This window comes from Pipra filicauda, unplaced genomic scaffold (genome assembly GCF_003945595.2).
Source record: "Pipra filicauda isolate LSUMZ 115617 unplaced genomic scaffold, ASM394559v2 scaffold27_size4233163_pilon, whole genome shotgun sequence".
In the NCBI taxonomy this organism is placed as follows: domain Eukaryota; kingdom Metazoa; phylum Chordata; class Aves; order Passeriformes; family Pipridae; genus Pipra; species Pipra filicauda.
In genome coordinates, this window is record NW_024104398.1 from 1,651,476 (window position 1) to 1,672,672 (window position 21,197).

The 21,197-nt window shown below is 36.8% G+C and overlaps 1 protein-coding gene across 10 annotated transcripts in view; it reads left to right on the top strand.

The window, feature by feature from the left end:
• UNC79 (unc-79 homolog, NALCN channel complex subunit) overlaps nucleotides 1–21,197 on the top strand; it is a 107,649-nt gene that overhangs the window by 81,805 nt on the left and 4,647 nt on the right. For all 10 annotated transcript variants that reach the window (XM_027729419.2, XM_027729420.2, XM_027729409.2 and 7 more), the window contains 7 exons: nucleotides 3,568–3,672; nucleotides 9,188–9,265; nucleotides 11,769–11,858; nucleotides 14,430–14,605; nucleotides 15,434–15,620; nucleotides 16,728–16,925; nucleotides 19,118–19,195. In XM_027729419.2, the coding sequence (XP_027585220.2) occupies nucleotides 3,568–3,672; nucleotides 9,188–9,265; nucleotides 11,769–11,858; nucleotides 14,430–14,605; nucleotides 15,434–15,620; nucleotides 16,728–16,925; nucleotides 19,118–19,195 (912 nt within the window). The remainder of the gene's footprint in view (nucleotides 1–3,567; nucleotides 3,673–9,187; nucleotides 9,266–11,768; nucleotides 11,859–14,429; nucleotides 14,606–15,433; nucleotides 15,621–16,727; nucleotides 16,926–19,117; nucleotides 19,196–21,197) is intronic.

Genomic DNA, 21,197 nt, shown 5'->3' on the forward strand with positions numbered 1-21,197 from the left:
TCTTTTTTTATCTCCAACATTTTCCTAATACCCTGTGGCAGAAATATCTGAGTTTCTCTTGTCTTGGAGCCTGAAGACTCACGTCAATCTGATATTTCCTTGTCTGAGTTTCTGTTCCAGGTCAGCAATTTGATTTTCTCAGTGCCTTTGGAACTCTCAGTTGAGAGTAGCATCTCTTCTGTGGATTGTAATCTTATCTTTAAGTTTTCCTTTCAAGTATCTTAAGGTCCTAAATGGACACTTTCTGGCTTTCTTATCTCTTACAGCTGCAGAAGCTTGAACCTGAACATAGCCTTTTGCTAGTGTTCTGTTGTCCCTTACAAAGTAAATGCAGAATGCCTCATGATTTTGCTATTGAATTTTTTTAAAGAATATTAAGTGGCTGATCTTCACTATTTGTAATTACCATAATACCAACAGAGGTAAAATAAAGAATTTTGCTTTATACTGGCTTACTTGGAGGATAGCATACCACTCCATTAAATATCCAAATTTACTCTTCTTATTACTAAGTTTGGAACCTGTGGTACTGCTAGAACTTCAGTAGTTTCATGTTCTACATGTAGACATCTGGTAAGTCACAATTTGATGGTTGCAAGGCATTTTTTTATAGGGGTGCATAGACATTTGAGAGGGTTAATTTGGCTGAACAGTGGCTAAAGTGTTGTATTCTTTACACTCTGATACCAGGTTTACACATGGGGTTCCCCTGGGTGTTATTCTCATGCAACAATGGCTCTGTGGCAGAATATGAAGTTCTTAAAGTATGTATAAAATAGGCTTATACATATTTATCACCAGCATAATGATAGGAATAAGTAAACTTGGATAGGAAGGGTATTCTGGGCCATGGACTTACGTGTCGTCACTCCTGATTATAGTGCAGGAAGCAGGAGGTCAGATGTCAAAAAACATTTTGCCTGATTTTGCTTGATCTCTCTGTACTGCATGTACTTAACAAACATTAAGAGTTTAGACTGTGAGATAGGAGACTTCTTTGAGAAAGAGGTAGTTAACTGTTGTATTATCCTTAAAGCCAAGAAAAGCTGGGATTCTTGAAGCCCGTGATTCCTTTCCAGTGTTCTGACAAAGCAATTTATTATGGCCCAGTTATGTCCTGTATTGCATAGATGTTAGTATGTTAAGTAGCTGAAAGCTTTTGAAAGAATTTTGTTTCTGTTCTTTTCCAGTATGTGCAGGCTACTGTACTGGGTTACTGATAGGAACTTCTGTCCACTTTTTTGAGGCATATAATTGTCAACTGACTTGAGGATGGCACTGTGTAATGTATGTGCCTCAAGACTGAAGGCATGTGATGGTAGGAAGGGTCACTCTTCCTGGTGAATTTTAGGAAGTAGTCAGGGCCTGTTTGCACCATGAGTATTGTGCACTGTTCTGGTTCTCCATTCCCAGTCAGAGTGGAGTAGAATCAGAGAAAGTTCAGGTAAGTGGTAAGAAGAATGATCAAAAAGTAGGATGAGTTCCACATACAGAGGAATTAAGTTAGGGCTCTTTAATCTGAAAGAACAGCAACTGATGGGAATGTGAGAGGTCTGCAAGGTCATAAGACAGGGATGGGTAATTTCATTCCTTTGCAGTACAAGAACATACTAAGTTTGTAGGACTTAGTGTCAAAGCAAGTAATGGGAAGTGATTCTTCAACAGTGTGTGACTCCTTGCGAAGTACCGTGTGTACTAAATGAGTCCAAGAGGTCAATGGGCACCTACGTGGAAGAGAAATCCACTGAGAGTTATGAATTATACAGAAACCACACTGAGCTCAAGAAGGTCCCTGAGCTGAAAATAGTTGACGGAATTATACGTACTTACCTTGCTTTTTTTCTTCCTTTTGCTTCTGCAATGACTTAGTTGGAGATAAGTTACTGAAGACATTTATTCTGGTCTGAACTCTCCTGGATATTCTTATATTGTATTATTTTTATCAGAGCACCACTCATGCATGTGGAACGTGTGACTTTTGAATGCTTGCCCCCTCAAGTAATGGTTTCATAACACAGCTGATTTTGGAGTGTTAGCTTCCTACGAGTTTAGCCTAGACTGCAGCAATGTAGTCAGACAAGGACAAGGACTGCAGTTTGGGGCCCATTCCATCATCTAAATGTGTTATCTGTCTGCACACTCCATGTAATTGAAGATGAAACTAGGAAGGTTGAAGTAAGGTCTGTTGATTCACAGACTGGCATCATAATGTCCATGAAAGACATACCATTCTGTTGTTTTGGCACCTTCTCTGAAATCGAGGCCTGATATTTAAAATCTGTTTTCATTAAAAGATATGTGTGTTCTGTGGGAGACAAGCAGTGTTGCTGTAAGCTTTGTTTGATGGTATGCTACACGCATAGTGTGGTGACATCAGTTCTCTGAAGAGGAACGCTGGTGACTGGTCTGCTGCAAGCAAAGCTCTCTCTCACTTTCAGCTACTCATGTTCTCCAGCTCCTTCTTTTAGCTGCATTCTCTACTGTGTGTGCTGGAGGTGGCTTCAAACTGACTATCACTAACTATACCTTGTAAGACTTCTCTGAGGAAGAGACAAATGAACCCATTTTACAGATGCTGCAGAGAAACTGAGGCCCTGATTGAGTAAAAATTTTCACTCATTTAACTTAAGTGAGCAGGCAAGTGCATACGATTTACAAGATGGAAGATACTAGGTTTTTAATCTTAAGCACACTTTGGATATGCTCTCATTATTGGACAATATTATGTCATTTCTAATGGTTGTCTGAAAGAGAACACAGCCTAAGTCGTCCTGCTGATCAAAATTCTTGAGTTGCTGTGGTTGGTAGCAGGTTATAGATTTGTTCCACATTTTTATCTTACCATCTAAAGTCAGAGAATGTCAAAGTAAGATGTATAACAGGCCCATCTTATCTCTTTTACCTCCTTGCTGACTCAGCTCTACAGCTCTATTCTTAGGCTTCTGTCTTCTAATCTCCTCTGGCTGATCTCCCCCTATGTTTTAAAATGTTTCTGTTGTAGCAGCTGTAGCCAAGACTGTTTTTGTTGTGGAAGTGGAAAAGTACTGCTAGTCTAATGAGTGAAAATGGATGTCCAAGCAGCCATAGTGCAACCACCTTTATTTTAAGGAGAATAACAACAGAAAAAAAGTATGGTAAAATGTAAACCATTTTTGGCAGGTTCAGTGAAAGAATAATGCTAAATACTATACCAGTTTTGCTCTCCTGTGTCATTTTTTACTGCTTTCCCCTCTTCTTATTGTATGGAACTTAATGACAGCTACATTTGTATGCCTGGGCTTTATAACTGTTTTATAAAATCTATCTGTATTTCACATGTGAAATATTAAATCTCGGATATAGTGCCTGATAAAACATCAAAGCATAATGACATTCACTGATGTCTGTTCAATCAAGTCCATAGAATTATATAAGTGATGAGTGATGTCTGCTTTTTTGTAAGACAGGAGAAACTAGTACCCTTTTGTAACTTTGTTATTCTCAAACTTAAATAAAAAGTATCCCTGCTTACTAGTGGCTGTTGGTGACTTTCAGGACATTCATAATTCTGTGTTCTTTTTGTTGTAGGAAAGGGACAAATTCTACTTGACGCGCAGTGTCATATTGGAGTTACTGCAAGCACTCAAGTTAAAGTCACCCTTGCCGGACATGAATCTGCTGCTGTTGGTGCAGGTACAGGAGATTCTTGTGTAATTCTCATACTGAACCTGTCTCAGCCCAACTTCAGGAGTGGGACAGAGGAAGAAGAACTTCCAACATGGTTGCAAAAAGTACAAGCAATGCTGGGAAAGCAGGAACTCTTTGAATGGAAATCCAGTTACTTATGTACGCATTGTTGCATACATTTAGGCTTCCACATTAAAATTTAAGAAACTAAATTTGGAATCCACATTTCACAGAATGATAATGAGCTGTGCATCATTGCTGCCATATTGAGGATCATAGAATATATCTTGAGTTGGAAGGGACCCATAAAGGTTGAGTCCATTGAGCTTCATACCATGTCGCAGTGGAGCAGGTGCCCCAGGTGCTCATATCCTAGCCCCAAGTGTGCAGTTTGTTTGGGAAAGGGTGCTAATTGATCATGGGCCAAAACTCAGTTTCTAGCAGTAAGCTGTCTCCAGTCCCTGAAGACCATTGTCTTTTAACCTGTAGTTTTTCAGTAAAGAATACATAGACAGTATTTCTGTTCTTTTCATTCTATGGAGTTAAGCTAACTTTTTCATTGGAATATCTGAGGAAATAAGACACAGACTTGTGAAAACTTCTTCTGCCTCCAAGATGGCAAGTGTGACACAGTTTGGCACCACAAACCTGTCCCACAAAAACAATTTACTGAAGTTCTTCAAATGTAATCACAGGTAGTGGGCTCTCATTGTTTACAATGAGCTAACAATGATATGTGTTTAAGAACTTAAAATTATAGGGGACCAGCATAACAGCACTCCATAAGGTGCAAGCAAGATGTTTATTACGTAGATCATTCATAATGCTTCCAGCATCTGAGCTCCATTCACTCTTTCCCTTCCCATTATGGAATCAGAGCTTCATGTAACTTACTATGGCCTTATTTTCTTCTGAGTACTGGTACATTACTCATAGTAAGTAAGTGATTGCCAGTTGACAGAGAAATAATACTGACAAATGAAATTATATAGCCGTTAGGATAACTCTGAAAACAATTATTTTACCATCAGTGTTAGGGGAAGAATTTGGGGAGGGGACACTTGTTTTTTTTTTCTTTTGTTGGTAAAGGGTTATTTTTTAAAATCCATTTTAATTTAAAAAGCAGGAATTTACCCTTTTAAAAAAATTATTATTAATTCCAAACTTCTTTTTTTTCAGTCCCAGCCAATACCATCAAATAGCTTAACAACCACCAATCTCTTTCTGTCTTACAGGTGCAGTGATGCACCTTGATACCGTGTGCATTGGTATTTGGTTGACTAGAACTGACTTTTCCTGTATTACAGAATAAAGCAATTATTCTGCATTACTCCATTGTATAGCTCAGTCCTGTGACTGCCCCCAAGGATGACCATCCCCCAGTTTAGGCAATCCTGAATTTCTCATTTGAGAATGCAAACGTGCCATGTCAGTTTTAGCAGTGGTATTTAACCAATAAACACTTGCTCTTCATATTGAGTCAAACACCTGATAGACACAGTAAGCAAAACTATGTATCTTTACATTATCTCATAAAGTTAAAGTGATATTTGCCTGGATTTTCCTCCTAGCACTGTTCCCATATGCTGTATTCACTTTGGGATGTATTCATACCTTACACAACAGCATCTAATGTGGATATAAATGTCTTTTATGATGTCTTTCTTTCAGAGGCTGATGAAGTGATTCATATTTCCTGCTATCCAAAGCAGCCAGCTTCTGTTTTTATGCAGTCAGTGGTAAAGAATAGGGGTTGTATTCAGACCATCTGCCATAGATGATGCCTACTGGAGGCATGATGACTACTTCTCCCATTGACTGTGCAAATTGGCAGCTCTCAGTAGTATGTGGTCTGAATCATTCAACAGCTTCTTGAATTTAAATACCATAGTAACCACTAAGCCTACTGTAATTTAAGAAATTTGCTAGTAAAAACGCATACATATCTGATTTTTTAAATTTTCTTTGGTGTCATTAATAGAATGAAGGGATTATTTCATTTACCACACAGAACCACTACAATATTAATTCAAATTGTATGATTTGAATCAACAAGGCCATAGCAGAATTAACACAGCACCAAACAGAAATGGCTTTAATTTCCAACAGTCGTGTCTCCATGGACATGTGAGCTTGTATGCAAGATTCCATACAGGCAGTGCACACAGAATACAGAGATTCCATCAAAATGTTCCAGATAACAAAGAAGCTAGGAGCACTTTAATTTAATGATAGATCAGTTGTGGGCTGACTAACAAAGGAATTCCTAGAAATGTACATTTGACACCCACATTTTTCCAGATTATATAGTGCCATCAGTGTCACTGGTGACATAAGTGCTAAGATGAGAGTTAACTTTATCCCACTTTACAAAGAATGAGAATTTTAACCACATCACTCCAATCATTGCATAGGTGTCCTGGATGATAAAGGATACAGAAAGTCTGTCTCCTTGATTTGTCCTAGCAAATGAAAGCCATCATGTACATGCTGCTGTTCCATGGGTTTCCATAGGAACTGCTTCTTCACCCAGCATTTTGTTTCCCATTGCTTTTCTCCTGCTCACATTTCATTAGCACACATCTTCAGGATTTTCACTGACTTCAGATTGTATTAGTGTCTCTTTAGAATTTGCTTGTTCAGTCAGGCTCTAAGATTCAGTGTATCTGATCTGTTTTGTTTAGATGACTCCTATTTTGGGAGGAGCTAATGTAAATCAGTGTATATCTAGTGGTTTCACTTTATGTTTCGGTGAAGATCTAATCCACTAATTACTGAATGAAAAGATTTAAGGTGACATATAATATGTTTATAAGAATATATATTTTAAAACATCAGATTATGAGTAGAGGTGTAATACATACAGATTATGATGTATAGATAGTTCATTACAGTCAACAGACATTACAGTTTAGACATTACACTGCAGCTGTACCTCAGCAGGCAATGCCAGTAAGATGCATGACAACTACTTACCCATTTCTCATTTTTTTTACACTGTCGGGGTATTTTTCTTTCCCTTTTTTTTCCTTTTCTTTTGTTTTTTACACATGACTGGCATGAAATTGCTTGCCAATGACATCTTAATGTATTATAATATTTGTAGAGGGAGACAACATAAATGACAATGAATTGGACAGGAAATGTAAGAAATTTTTCATTTTGAGTTTGGTTTCCCCATGTTGTAGTGAGGTCGGGGTCAGTCTCTTTTCCCAAGTGACAAGTGAAAGGACAAGAGAAGATGGCCTCAAGTTGCACCAGAAGAGTTTTAGGTTGGTTATTAGGAAAAATTTCTTCACTGAAAGGATTACCAGGCACTGGGACAGGCTGCCCAGGGAAGTGATGGAGTGGAGTGGCACATAAGGATATGGTTTAGTGGTAGCCTTGGCAGTGTTAGGTTTATGGTTGGACTCTGGTCTTAATGTCTTTTCCAACCTAAATGATTCTGATTCTGTGATCCTTTTTTGACTGCATTGCAACTTCAGGAAGGATGCCTGGAACTGCCAGTCTGACAATGAGAAAAATAAGCTAAACAAGGCCTAATTATTCACTAGAGGTTGACTTAAATTTATCAGGTTTTTTTACATATAAATTAATATCTCTTATTTAACCCAAACTCTTCTGTACAAAAGATACAAAAAAGCTATAGATATATAGGTTTTTTTTTATATAGCTCTCCTGCTTTTTAGAAAGCTTACAGCAGACCAGTAGAGGTTCCTTTGGGTGCTGTTTCTTGTTGTTGTTTTGAAAAGAAAATGTCTGAAATAAATGACATTTGTCTTTGGTGAGGGTTTTTTGTGACTTAGATGTTGAGTCCTGTACAGTGGCTGTAGCAGTGCACTGAATTGTTGGGTGCTAAATATACTCAGCCAGATTCGTCATGGAATTATGGTCTTTTTTCGCAGCTGATGTAGTGCAAGAGAATCCAAATCTGCACAAAAATGGTTGACTGAAAAATTGTTTACACAGGAAAACAACCTCTCTGTTGTCCAGTGGACCTAGTGTCAGCATTGCTCTTTCTGAAATAGGGTGCATTAGGAGAAAATCTGTCATCTGTTTGCCTAAGTCCATTAGTGGTCCTTTTTAAAAGAGAAGTGGAGAGTCATGGTTGCTGTTTGAACTAAGACTCATCGGTCTTTGCTGGATTGATATGCCCATACCCCAAGGCTTTCATTTGCTTTCCGTGTACTTATTATAGCTGTGGCACAGAAGAGCACCAGGCCATGTCTCACCTGAAATATGAGTTAGATTCCTGGTTTATTTCTATTTGGCTCATTCTGGTGTAAAATAAATTTTAACCAGAAGAAGAGTCAACTGGAACCAGGCCAGTGTCTGAGGATAACTAGTTAGATTATTAGTCTAAACTCAAGTATGTCTCAGACTTTTTGTCAAGACAGGTAAAGTAGTTTCCAAGTCTTAGTTGGCAGTCTGAGTTCAGATTAAATCCAATTGAAAGGTAAAGCTTGTGGAAGAGTAAATTCTAGGTTTGTAGAGGATATTCTGAAATTTTCACGAAGTGGTCGGTCATTGAGAGTACTGCTAACACACGTGCATTAGACAACCATAAATTATGTTGTGTAGTCCATATCTGTCCTAGTTTGTGAAAGTACTGTGGTATTAATTTTCCAGAAAGAAAATTAAATCTTAGACCTTAGTTTGGCAGTTATTTTCTGTCTGCTCTTTCTTAGAAATTTACATTGCATCACTATGGACAGAAATTGCTCAAGTGCAAATGTAGTGTTAGGACAAGAAGTTGTAGGAACAAGCAAACCATCTGCAGGGTGTCCAGTGCCTTATTGAATCTTATAATGATTAAATAACAGTATTAACTGTTTTAATATATGAATGATGTGGACATTGGAGATTTTAGGTCAAAGGATTTGGAAATAAAAAGAAATAAGAAAAAAGAAAAATAAAGCAAGGAAAACAAAAGTGTAAGAGCAATTAGAAATATTCTACTATAACAGAATGACACTGACCGTCTCTCAGAAACTCCTTGTTTATGTAATACTGCAGCCTGTATTGTGCAGAAGTTATATGACACCATACCAGTATGGTCTCATCTTCAAAACTGTTTATATAATTCATCATTGCAGAACTTCAGTGAACGTGTTATATCACAGTGAAGAATATAGCATGTTCTACCTTGTCATTCTCTATCATGGTTTATTCTATAATGAATGAGGAGCATTTGATATATAGAAGGAATAGAAAATATGTATCTATATATTTGTTCATAAAGAAAGTCTGATTTATTATGCAGTATTCTCCAAATTGCTCCTGCACAGCATATGTGTTAATTAAGCACATTAAAGTCAGAATTTTTTCATTATATTTATCTCATTTATAATGATGAATTAACTAGGTTGTTTGTGAAGAAAGAGGTCTAGAAGGGCAAATTACCATGAATAAAATCAAGAAGACATCTGAACTGATTTTAATGAAGTAATGCATAAATTATTAGTGTCTTCAGGTTACTCCAAAAAATTTAAAAAATAACTTGTATTTAATTTTTTCTTAGTTTGTTTGTGCAGATGCTGGAACAAAACTAGCTGAGTCAACAATCTTGCATAAACAGATGATTGCCTCAATGCCTGGAGTAAGTACTGAATCAAAGTCTATTTCTTAGTTCTGTTGTTCTGTTTTTTAAAAAAATATCTTATTCAACTTGTTTCCTTAAATTTAATGCTCTTTCTTTTTCATTTCTCCTCTGGTTGGTAAGATGTATTACAGGCAGAGGTTGAGATGCTTCATCCTTTTTATTAATTTTGGAAAAGTTTTGAACTTGATGTTGCTTCCCTTAGTTTCACTGATAATCTTTAGTCATGTAACTACTTTAGTGGAGCCTGCGCTCAAGACAAATCGAGACCTTCTACTATTCTGTGTGGGGAACAGACCAGCTGAATGCCTCAAAAAATAGTAACAGGGTGAAAAGCTACAAGCCATTGCCTCCATTCTCACAAAAGATTATTTGGTTAAAGAAGGGAGTTAATGGTATATTCCTGGCAATGTGTAAAGCATTCATCTATATCCTGATGATGAGTTTAGTTTAGGAGTACTAAATTACAAGTACTCCTATTTGCCTAGGCACCGAGCATGCCCCTGGTGAATATGCGAGGAAGTAGCACAGTGGGAAGTCTTCTCTTGTTCCATGACACATGTGACTGAGTACCCAAAGAGATGGAAGAGGGTTAGCCCAGGTTTGCTTCACAAGCTGAGTGAGGAAAATGTTTCCCAATATGTGTGTCAGCTTTAGGGATGATGGGATAGGATCTTTCCCATTATCTTCTGAAGTTCATGATTTTTTAAATGCCAATCTTTAATAATACCTTTCCTCCCAACAGAATATTTTAATTTATACTTGCTTTAAATAGATAGACTAACACCGGTGTTGGAAGCTGTGATAGGAATGTGATCATTTCAGAAGAAATCATAGAAAATCAGGCTCTGAATGAAACAGAGTAGATGGTTGGAAAGAAGTCTTGTGCAACTGAGCATTATTTTCAGAGATTGGAGTATAGTATCTTGTATAATTCTGTTACTCAATATTCTGAAACCCACGTGGAATCCTTCGTACACATAAACTAGATGGAGGATATACCGACAGGGTGACCTTATTTTACTTATTTTGGTTTTTATTCTATCATGGAAACTGACAGAAACAATCTTTGAAAAGCCAGAAGGTGGCACAGTTCAACACTGTGTAGATGGATATTACCATACAAAAATGAGGAGTGCCCGGGTCAGTTGTTTAGGAGTTGTTTAAGAATGCTAGCAGTTTTTCAAATTTCAGCCACTAAAACTCAATTAAGGCTTAATAATTTTGTGATCAAAACTAAATCTGGTTTATTTGTATACTCAGATAGGGTAATGAGCCTCTGTGCTTCAAAGTGTAGTTAATTAAGTAGAGGTCAAAGAGGAGTAGTTTTCTTCTGTAAACTCTACTGCAATGTTTCGCCCTGAGAGTATGACTTTGGATAAAGTAGTCTTTTGTGACTTCAAAAGGATATTTAATTTAATAATTTCATCGTTTAGCTTCAAAAGTTAATCATTGCTTTAACTTGGCCTCTAAGCATGAGGCATTCATAGTTCCCCTTGAATTCAGCTAGCATTGTCTTCACCTCAGACTATTAACATAGAAACAGAAGTTTATTTGATACCTAGTGGGTTGGTGGTATCACCTTCTGAAAGCTTGTCTCCAGGGTTCTCTGGTCTGTTCAAAGTCTTTATTTAATCAAACAGCTTTGTTCCGTTGACTGCTTTGCACACCTTGGGTACATCGTGTACTAGCTGAAGGCCAGATTCGCATTTCTCACTGTATTCTAGGAAAAGGATTATGAAAATTTGTACTGCAGAAATACAGCAAGCACCACATGGAGTCCTTTTGTTTTCCCTTTGGGGTCGTTCTTGCTCTGGCACACGTGGCTTCTCAATGCTCATACCTTTAAGATCTAACTGAAGCAGTTTGTAGCTTAAGTGCCATTAAGATGCTGTATTTTGAATGATTTTGCTTCAGGAGTATATCAGAAATACTCGTTAGTTTTTAAAAAAGGGAAAAAAAGTAAATTTCAGTGATGTTCATTTTAGTGATGTTTACACATAAAATACCTGAAGACAGTTATTTATACTATTTTTCCATCATGATTAATGTGAATATAAGGGCATCTGTGCGTGTGACTGAATTTCAATTATAGATTATTGTTTCCATTTGCAGAAATGCTCAGCTGCCTGAAAAACTGAGTTGCTAAATTCTCGTGTTTTTAAAACTTTGATTTTGGACCACTGTAAATTTCAGGATTACATGACAGGGTATTCTTGCAAGTTTCATGAGTTAATCTTTTATCGCTGTCGCGGATAAGAATATTTTATGATGCATGAAGAAGCTTACAGACACTGGGCCATCTTCTTATACTGTAATCAGATAAGAGTACATATTACAGATAGAAGAAGATCAAAGCATACCTATTCTTAATTAAAGTAATCTAACTAAAAAGTAAAATAAAGAATTTGAGACAGACATTGTATTCTGGTGAAGAAGAAACAAAGACAAAAACATGAACATTCAAAACCTGGTACTTAAACGTATTTCTGTTGTGTTTTAGTGTGGAACAGCAGCAATGGAATGCATGAGGCAGTATGTTGGGGAAGTGCTGGATTTCATTGCAGATATGCATACCTTAACCAAATTAAAGGTTGGTTCTGAGCGTACATTGATTTAAAATGTATGTGCTTTTTTTAGAAGAAGTGTATTTTTTGTAAGGAACCTGCCTGGGAGAAGTATTTGAGGATGAGTGACAACTTTTTTTTTCTTTCTATTTTAAAAAGCTGTTAGTACTGCTATAGGTTAGAGATTTCTGGGGGATCAGTAAAAAGTAGCTTATGCAGTGTTGAAATGGAGGCTGATTCAAATATAGTGAGCACACAATAGAAATGCAGGCTTGATTTTTCTGAAATGTTGATGATAAGCTAATGATAAGTTTTTCTGAAATGTTGATGATAAGCTAATGTCATAGCAAAGTCACTCTGAGAAGTAGTGGTATTTAATATAACACAGGGAAACATAAAAGTCCTTGCCTGTATGACTAAGTACACTCCTCTGGAGGAATCCTGTGTCTCTTCTATACACAAACAGACACTGAAAAAAGGGGGTGTCCTTTTTCTAATGGAAGTTATTTTCATTTTCAGGTTACGTTCTGTTGAGGTGGGGAAAACCCAAATATTGGTCTTACCTCTGTAGCTGAAACTGCTTTTTGGTTTATTTTCATTAGTTGGATGCTGATTGTAGCAGGAGTGATAAGAAAATACTTCTGTCAACATAAAATATTTTATTTAGGAATGCATTTCATGAAAGCATCCTAGTAATCATTAGCTGATCAAAACCTAGAATTCCTAAAATTTCTACCTGGTTTTTCACTTTTATGTTTTGAAATTGGACAAGAAGCTTCCCAAATATGTGGTCTGGCTGTTTAAAACTACATCAGACCCCGATGGTCTAAAATTACATGTTGTTTTGATTTAGCCATGTCATACAGGAATCTGAGAACAAGATTAGCATAATAGGAGAGTCAAATATGACTAAAACATTATGTATTGTAAAAAATAAGCTTTGTCTGTCTTGGAAAATTAAAGGGCAGTTCTTGTTTAACCAGAACAGATAAAACTTACTCTGTGGTTCCAACATAGTTGAGAAAATATTTGTAAGCATTTTTGATTTCCAAAATAGTCAGAACTTTAAACAAATTCACAAAATCTAGATTCAAATTCTTGTAAGATCATTTAATATATTTACTTACATTACTTGGGTTTTATTAACAGAGGTGTTACTCACTAGGAAGTGAGTCCTAAGATCATCCAGTTGTACAGTTGTACATACATACAGTGATACTACAAGTATGTATTATCAACAGTATCTGGAGTACCAAGCTAACTAAGAATGCTATATGATTTATATGACCAGTAACAATCCCAACAGCAAAATTTTAATGTGTGTGTTCAAATTTGGAAATTTCTACTCTCTGTAGGAATTGAGTGAAGAGAAATAGTTGTTTGTTTATTCTTGCCTGATATCGTCTTTTGCGTGTCTGAGAATAGTTTTTTTTGAAAGAGGTTAATTATTTTTAGTCCTTTGTATTAGCAACTACTGCATTATTGAAAAGGTAAAAATGTTAATTCTGAAGATAATCACATTTCAGTGTACTGTTTCAATTCAGTTTATGATGCTTTTTATCCCTTTGGGATAACAGCTTGCAAAGTTTGGCAAGGCTTTATTTAGAAAATTCCACCTTTTTTGAAGGTGTATAATGTATCTGCCTACATACCTGTCTATCGTTTTTACCTGGCTGTATAACAAAGCCATTAGATATTCATGCTGGTACACAGAGGTTTTTTTCTCTTGAAAAAGACTTTAAGTAAGTGATTTTTGAGAGTGTAAGTTTCTGGAGTCAGATACTTATCTGTTACAAAAATATTATTGGTTCACTGATTTTTTTATCCTATTATAATAATTGAATAACTGATGACCTAGATTTTCTTGTACAAAGCATATGGCTCTCCTTTTAAGCAAGCAACTGCAGTTAGCATGTATTCTGTTATAGTCTAGTAGCAGAAGGTAATGCAAAGTTAGCTTAATAGAAATATAGAAGCATTTCAAGAAGCACGAATGAAACATTCCTTAAAGCTGGCAAAGCAGGATAATAAATCATCTTTCCAGGAATAAATATATATGTGTTTCTTGGTAAAAGGTTGACCCTTTTTGTTTCCAGGGTTCTAAGGCATTTGTAACAACAGAATAGTGCAATATAGTCATATTGCTGGTGAATAAGTGAGAGCTTCTTTCTGAACGTGTAAATGGAATATTGTACAGGGAAGGCATTTCCTGCCCAGATGCTGTCTTGTTAAATGGTTAGATTCTTCCATCTTCACTTAAGCTCTCTGGATGTGCAAGCATTAGTTTGTATTTATCAGCTGTTGAGTTTGCTGAGACAAAAGCAGCCTATACATTTTGTACAATTTATGTTTTGTGTAGACTCTTGAAAATATGACCCTCTGTGGAAAGATCTGCATATCAAGCTGTTACTAATACAGCTAATACAGGGACTAATACTAATACAGGGGCTGGAGAATTTTTTAAAATCTATTTCCGGGTTTTGTTTTGTAGACACAGTTAGAGATCCTGAGAAAGAATTGAAGTGAAATGAAATAAAACATGCTGTTGCTTGGAAGAACTTAGTTTTTGGGTAGGAAATCAGATCTTTGCCTTACAGAGTCACATGAAGACTTGTTCTCAGCCACTCCATGAGGACACATTTGGTGGACATCTGAAAGTTGGTTTAGCTCAGATTGCTGCTATGGAAATCACTCGGGGAAACCACAGAGACAACAAAGCTGTGATCCGATATTTGCCTTGGCTTTACCATCCTCCTTCTGCAATGCAACAAGGGTGAGAATGCTTTTCCACAGAAAGGAATACTAAAATGAGTTAGAAATCTTCGCCAAGTTCTGTGTTTATTGCCAGATTCCATAGATAAGACCCACAGTAGGGAATAATGGGAGTGGGACATAGAAGCAGCTGGTCAGCAGCTCCCTGATCCTTAACTGAGGAGTTTGTCAATGTAATATTTAAAGTATATGCCAAAGGGACAGTGGAGGTAACTTCAGTGGCTTGACTGGAGTTACCTTGGAAGTTATCTTGATTCTTGATCTAGATGCAGACAGTGAAAAGCACACAAGTGCCTAGAATGATAGAAATGATCACATGATCTGATTTTCTATCAGAATGATAGAAAATATTTTGGGAATTACAGAGAATACAATGGGAAATGGCCTTTGAAATTAGGGAGTACAAATGAGTGAGAACTCTTAAGGATAAGCCTACTGATGTGATGATAAAAATACTAACTTCATTTAGTTAATGTTAGGTGTGAGAAATCCTGCTCAAGACATGTTTTTTGTCCCTTTTCACTGTGATAAATCCTGATGTGCAGCGTTTTATCTTCTAAAAAAAGGGAGATACTGTCCCTTGTCTTACCTTGACAACAAATGAGATGTTTTGAGTCTAGGCTGTTTGGCTATGTATTCTTGTCCGAGATTTATCCTGGACTACCTGTCCACTAAATTCTGTGTAGTCTAAGTCTTCTCTCAAGCTGTACCAATGATCTGTGCCTCCAGCACACCGAGACTGCATCTGCTTAATGTGTATAAGAAGGCTCCATATTTTGGGGAAAGCCAGAAAAGCTATTATTGTTTAAAATCTGCTCTCTCTTGACAGGCCCAAAGAGTTCATAGAATGTGTCTCACACATTCGTTTGCTGTCCTGGCTACTTCTGGGGTCTCTGACACATAATGTTGTCTGTCCAAATTCTCCATCATCTTGCATGCCTATTCCACTGGATGCAGGCTCACAAATTGCTGACCACCTTATTGTTATTCTGATTGGGTTTCCAGAGCAATCAAAGGTAAGGGATTCCGTGTTATAATTTGTAAATAATTTTATGATCAAAATAATTGCAAACAGTGATGATTCAAGCACAACTTTTTTCTCAAGGTACTCAGGACAAGAAGAGTTATTGAAGATTATAAGACATTTGTGACAGTAGTTTAACACAAGTATAGCAGCAGTCTTTGACACCAACAAGGTTTTTATTAGTGACAGAAGTGGAATGATCACACATTTATCTTGTACATAAAATCCTCCTTTCTTTCCCTTCACCTAGCCAAGACACTGGTGCTTCCCATTCATTTCTTTGGCCTTTTTTTGCTCTTTCAAATACCTCTTTCCAGTTACCAGGCAACCATTGCGATGTTTGGTGCAGTCAGACGACCACAGAGCATGAATTCCTGTTGCACTTGCAAACTGAGAAAACATCTCTGGCCAGAAGTATCTTTGTTGTAGTGAAGTAGTTAATGTCCAGCACTCCTGGAGGCTCAGACACTGTGATATATAACAAGGATTAGCAAAAGAGCCATGCTTGAGTATGCAAAATGAGTTCTTAGTTTTTCAAAACTTACTTTCCTTGACTGTTTTCCTGTGACTGTGAGCAGTCCCAACAAAGTAGAAATGGATGACAGGTTAACAGAACACATGTAAGAGCATGTATTTTGTATGATAGCCATCCTTTCAGATGATCAGAAGCTGAATGACTTAATCCAGCAGCATTTCTGAAATGGAATCATATATGCCAGGGCCTCTAGGCCTTCCATAGATTGCAGTGAAATTTTCCATGAAGAAAGCCTCAGAACTAGTCCTGAATACCTGTTTTGCAAAACTAACCTTCTTTTAAAGGAACTGACCTTAATGCCATACTCTTAGATTGCATGGGAGTGTGTTTGCAAATGCAGTTTTTAGTCTGAAAATATAAACCCATTTTTTAAACATGGAGAAGATGTTATCAAGTGTACTTGACTTACTGGCTCCTACTTAGAGGGAAATATAGGAATGGGAAGGGTGAGACTGCACAGTCTTGGGATGCATGACAGAGGAGTGCTTTGATGAAAGCCTCTGCGCTGTATCCCAATGCACTTACTTAAATAAACATTTTCTTGTATTTTCTGTTTCTGTACAGACATCTGTTCTGCACATGTGTTCCCTCTTCCATGCATTTATATTTGCTCAGCTCTGGACAGTGTACTGCGAACAAACAGCAGTAGCTCCGACAGTCCAGAATCAGAATGAATTTAGCTTTACAGCCATCCTTACAGCCCTGGAGTTCTGGAGCCGAGTGACACCGAGCATCCTCCAGCTAATGGCACATAACAAAGTGGTGAGTCAGGTGCTGCAGACAGATTTAGTACAGATTAAACTTGGAGAGGGCTTGGCTCTGCTTCAGTGTTTCAATGGAATACAACAGACTATGAATAACATCATAAAGTGACTTTGTTGCTTTTGAGAAATTAAAGGGATAGCTAATTAGTAGTGGTTTAACTTTGCAGTGGGCCTGAAACAGGATCTAACCAGGTTCTGCCTGAATCAGAATCAAGAGTTAGAGTCACTGCTTGTTGGATTAAGAGCTCCTTGAATCATATATCCTGCTCTTAAATGTGACCTCTTGTTTTATCTGACTCTGCCTTACAGCAGCAATGAAGTGTTCTAGGATAATTCTGTGAATATCCACTTGATTATTTTTTGCCATGTGATGGTGAAAAAATGCACAACTGCTGACAATTGACTATTCATAACTCACTGGCCACTCATCAAAAATAAGCTGAATAAATATCACTTCACTTTTGAGTCTTGAATGACCTGAAGGAGGTATCTCTAGAGATAAGAGTTGAAAAGGAAATGTTCACTACATCCAGAAATCATCCAGACTATTTATTTGGAAATAACTTTTAAACATTTGTTTATCTCAAATACTCACTGCTGTTGGAGCAATTTTGTACAATAAGAACCCAGAGGGGTCCCAGCAGCCCTCTCATAGCTGGTACCATTGCTTGCCCTTGACTAATGATTCTCTGTGCCTGCAGGTTTAGGATTAAGAACTTGTTTCTGATGGGCAAGACCTACTGTTTCCCACTTCTCAGAAAGTCATGACGGGTCAAAACTTTTTAACTGAGACGTTAACTAGTAGCTCTAGCTCTGGGGAGCCTGATGTTAGCTTTGAGTGAGAAACATCCTTTATACACAGCCCAGTCCACTAAATCAGGTGCTCTTAAGGTTTGGGTTTTTAAGGTTTGGTGCTTTCGAGTTTTTTCATTCTGTGTTTGTTTGGATTTTATTTTTTCTTTTTTAAATGTAGACCTGCTATCTCTATGGAAATTATTTTACGTAATTCCCCTTTCCCCATGTGAAACATCTTCCATCCCAGGCAGGCGTGGACCTTACCCTTTTAATTGTCATTGTGTGGGCTGCACTTGAATGTGTCTGAACCAATTACTATTTGCTTGTGTCTTGTCCATATCAGGCAAGGGCCACCTATAGCTGTCTTTAGATGATATTTTAGCCTCTGACACCTAGTGAGGTCTCTGTGGTTCACAAGCCGCTTTTGGGAACAGTACTTCATGAAGCTGCATTTGAAGAAATGGGAAGTGTGCATAATGTTTCTAAGCAGCCAGTTCTTTAGTCAGACACAAAAGCCTCTTGTCAAACCTTAGGACAAGAACCTGGAAGTCCTAAGTTCCAATCCTGGTTCTGAAAGTATATCGTTAAGTGGCTTTAGTGCAAGTTATTAAGCTCTCTACCTCAGCCATTGCTCTTTGAAATGTAGATAATAATACTTACCGGTCTCACAGGAGTGTTGTGAGGTTAATTACTTAGTGTTTGTGAAGCACTTTGAAGATGAAAAGCACAACATAAAAGCTAAGCTTATTATTATTATTGAGGGGAGTTTACATGTAGTTTAGACAGGCACTGTAAATACTCACTGCTGGCTCAGGGTGTTTGTCTTGTATCTATGAATTTACACAATATGAAACATAAAAAGCTGTCTACTACCAAATAACTGATATTTGCATCTGTCATAAATTGTGGTACAAAATGGAAGAATTACAGACTAGCTGTCAGTTCAAAACAATAAATTGTCTTTTGATGGGGGATAAAAAGATGGGTTTTGTGAGTATGTTAATTTTCAAAGATTCAGTAAATAAAAATACCAGTTTGTGACACACAGATTGATAAGAACTACACAGCAAAATAAAAACAATTTATGATGTCTGAAAAGAACAAAGCTGAAGGAAATTTGTTTTGATGTGTGATATGAATTAAAATACATCAAGCACTTGAAATATTTAATAGATAGATGTTATCACATCAGGAGAAAACTAAATTAAAAAAATGTCCCGTATGTGCTCATGTAGTATTTAATCTTGTATGTTAGTGGTTAATAAATGCACATCTAGGGATTCAGTATAACTGCCCAGCAAATACAGGAAGACTGTGCTTAGAGAGTGTTGGCTTAGCTTACTACATTGTTATACTGGACATTTTTTGATTTTATTCTTGACTTTTTTTTCCAAGATGGTGGAAATGGTGTGCCTGCATGTGATCAGTTTAATGGAGGCTTTACAGGAATGCAACTCTACTATCTTTGTAAAGGTAGGCATACCATACCATGAATATTTAGTGAATGCTGTTGCCTGACTATTGTGATTCCTAAACATACTGTCTTATGTTTCCCCTCCCACTGAGAAAAAGAAAGCGGAAGAAACTGAAGTTGAATGATAATGCAGAAATAAAATGTAGTAGAGCATAATGAAAAGTAAAATCTCTGGTAAGAAGACCAGACCATAATCTCAAATTCAAGTTCTCCTGATTTTTTTAAAGCAATATTTAATCTACTTCCTCTTTATGTTGTTGCAATGGTCTTATTCCTCTAATAGACATAACTGATGTCGCTGACTTTGGGAGCTTCTAGCTGGTGTCTGAATTTTCAGCCATCTTTTAATCATCATAGGTCCTTTGCAGATCACCTCACTGTGCCGAGCCTCCCGTTTTTAGGTGGATAACAAAATGTTCATGCCACAGTGGTTTTCTTGTTATTTTATGTGTACCTGTTGATTTTTTAGAAATCAGTAGTCAGTCTCCTATGGGTTACCACAGTGTTTGTAGAATAGATTCCCAAAGGAGTAGGGTAGTCTCACAAGCATAAATTGATTTTACTAGCCTTTTATACATGTTTTCACAGTGCATTATTCTGAAGAGAGTTTTCACATGAAATATAAGCAAATCAAGTAGTTAAGGTTAATATAGTTCTTCTATTGCCATAAAGGAAACTTCTGACTGTTGCTTTACTCCAGTCTTTTATGATCTAGCAAGAATTGAAAATAAAGTAGCTAAAATTGAAGGTCTTTATGTCAACTGGCATAAAAACATTCACATTCACTGTGAAAATACAGGTTTATAGTCAGTAATGGCTTGATTCACTACAGAAATTCTGTCACTAAGGGATGTTAAAATGATTATGGCTGTCCCTGGAAGACATGTGGGCTTCTCTTTCAACCATCCAGGATGTTCAGAATTTGACAAGGATGAAGAATGGCTTTAAAGCTGTGAAAATAGAGGCCTTTAGGGCCAAATCCCTGTCACAATTCAAATGAATGCTTTCAAGGGGGTTATATTTGAGAGTATATATCAATACTGTGCTAAATCGGGTTAAAAGGACATAGTTGTTACTACAAAATCAAGCTCATAAAACTGTGAAACTCAGAGTTAAGTTGCTAAGCTTTCATGTTTAGTGGATGGGAGATGGAAGAGAAGAATCTGGGTGACCAAATCCCCTTCATTCAGCCCTAAAGTGAAATCCTGAAGGAACAATATACATACATAATGGTACTATAGGATTTTTAGTTCCAGGTTACTGTATCTTTTTTATAAGTAACTAAGTGTAAAAGTACATACTGTAGATCTGAAAAGTAAGTGCCATAATTTAGGGAAAGACTTACTGTATTGTTTAAGCCCTTCAGAGATTCAGCAGCACAAAGTTTACAGAGGAACCTGTGAGTGGCTTCTCTATAATTTAAAAAAAATCAAATTTGATACTCTTCAGTGGCTGTGAAGTGGATCTGAACTTTGTTATTCCTACTTCAGAAGTCTGCAAGGATAACAATTCTTTGAAAACAGTTGACTGGACAGTCTTTTGGTAGCTTGTTTTATTCTAGACAATTTTATCTTATATTTTAAAGCTTTTTATTTCTTTTATTTTAGAAGTAAGTCTTTCAAACAAGGTTTAGTTTTCACTGAAGGAAAGGACATAGTGTAGTGAGAGATATTTTTTTATACAGAACATTGTTAACACTTTCAGAGATTCATTCAGCAAAATTAATAATTACCAATTATTTTCTCTTGGAACAGAGCACATTAGCACTGATAAATATTGACCATTTATTGTTCATATAATGATGTTTACTGCAGTGTCTTTTATTCCATCTAAGGATTCAGGTGCTGCAAGAACTTACTTTGTTAATGAAGTCATGGCATGACTCCACACACACATTTTTAATGCACCAAAATGAGAAGGTGGTGCATGTCACATGGTGCCAGGCAGTTTATGGGATAGCTGTCCTACCTAGGTGGTCATGTATGACAAGTGAGGGGAAAT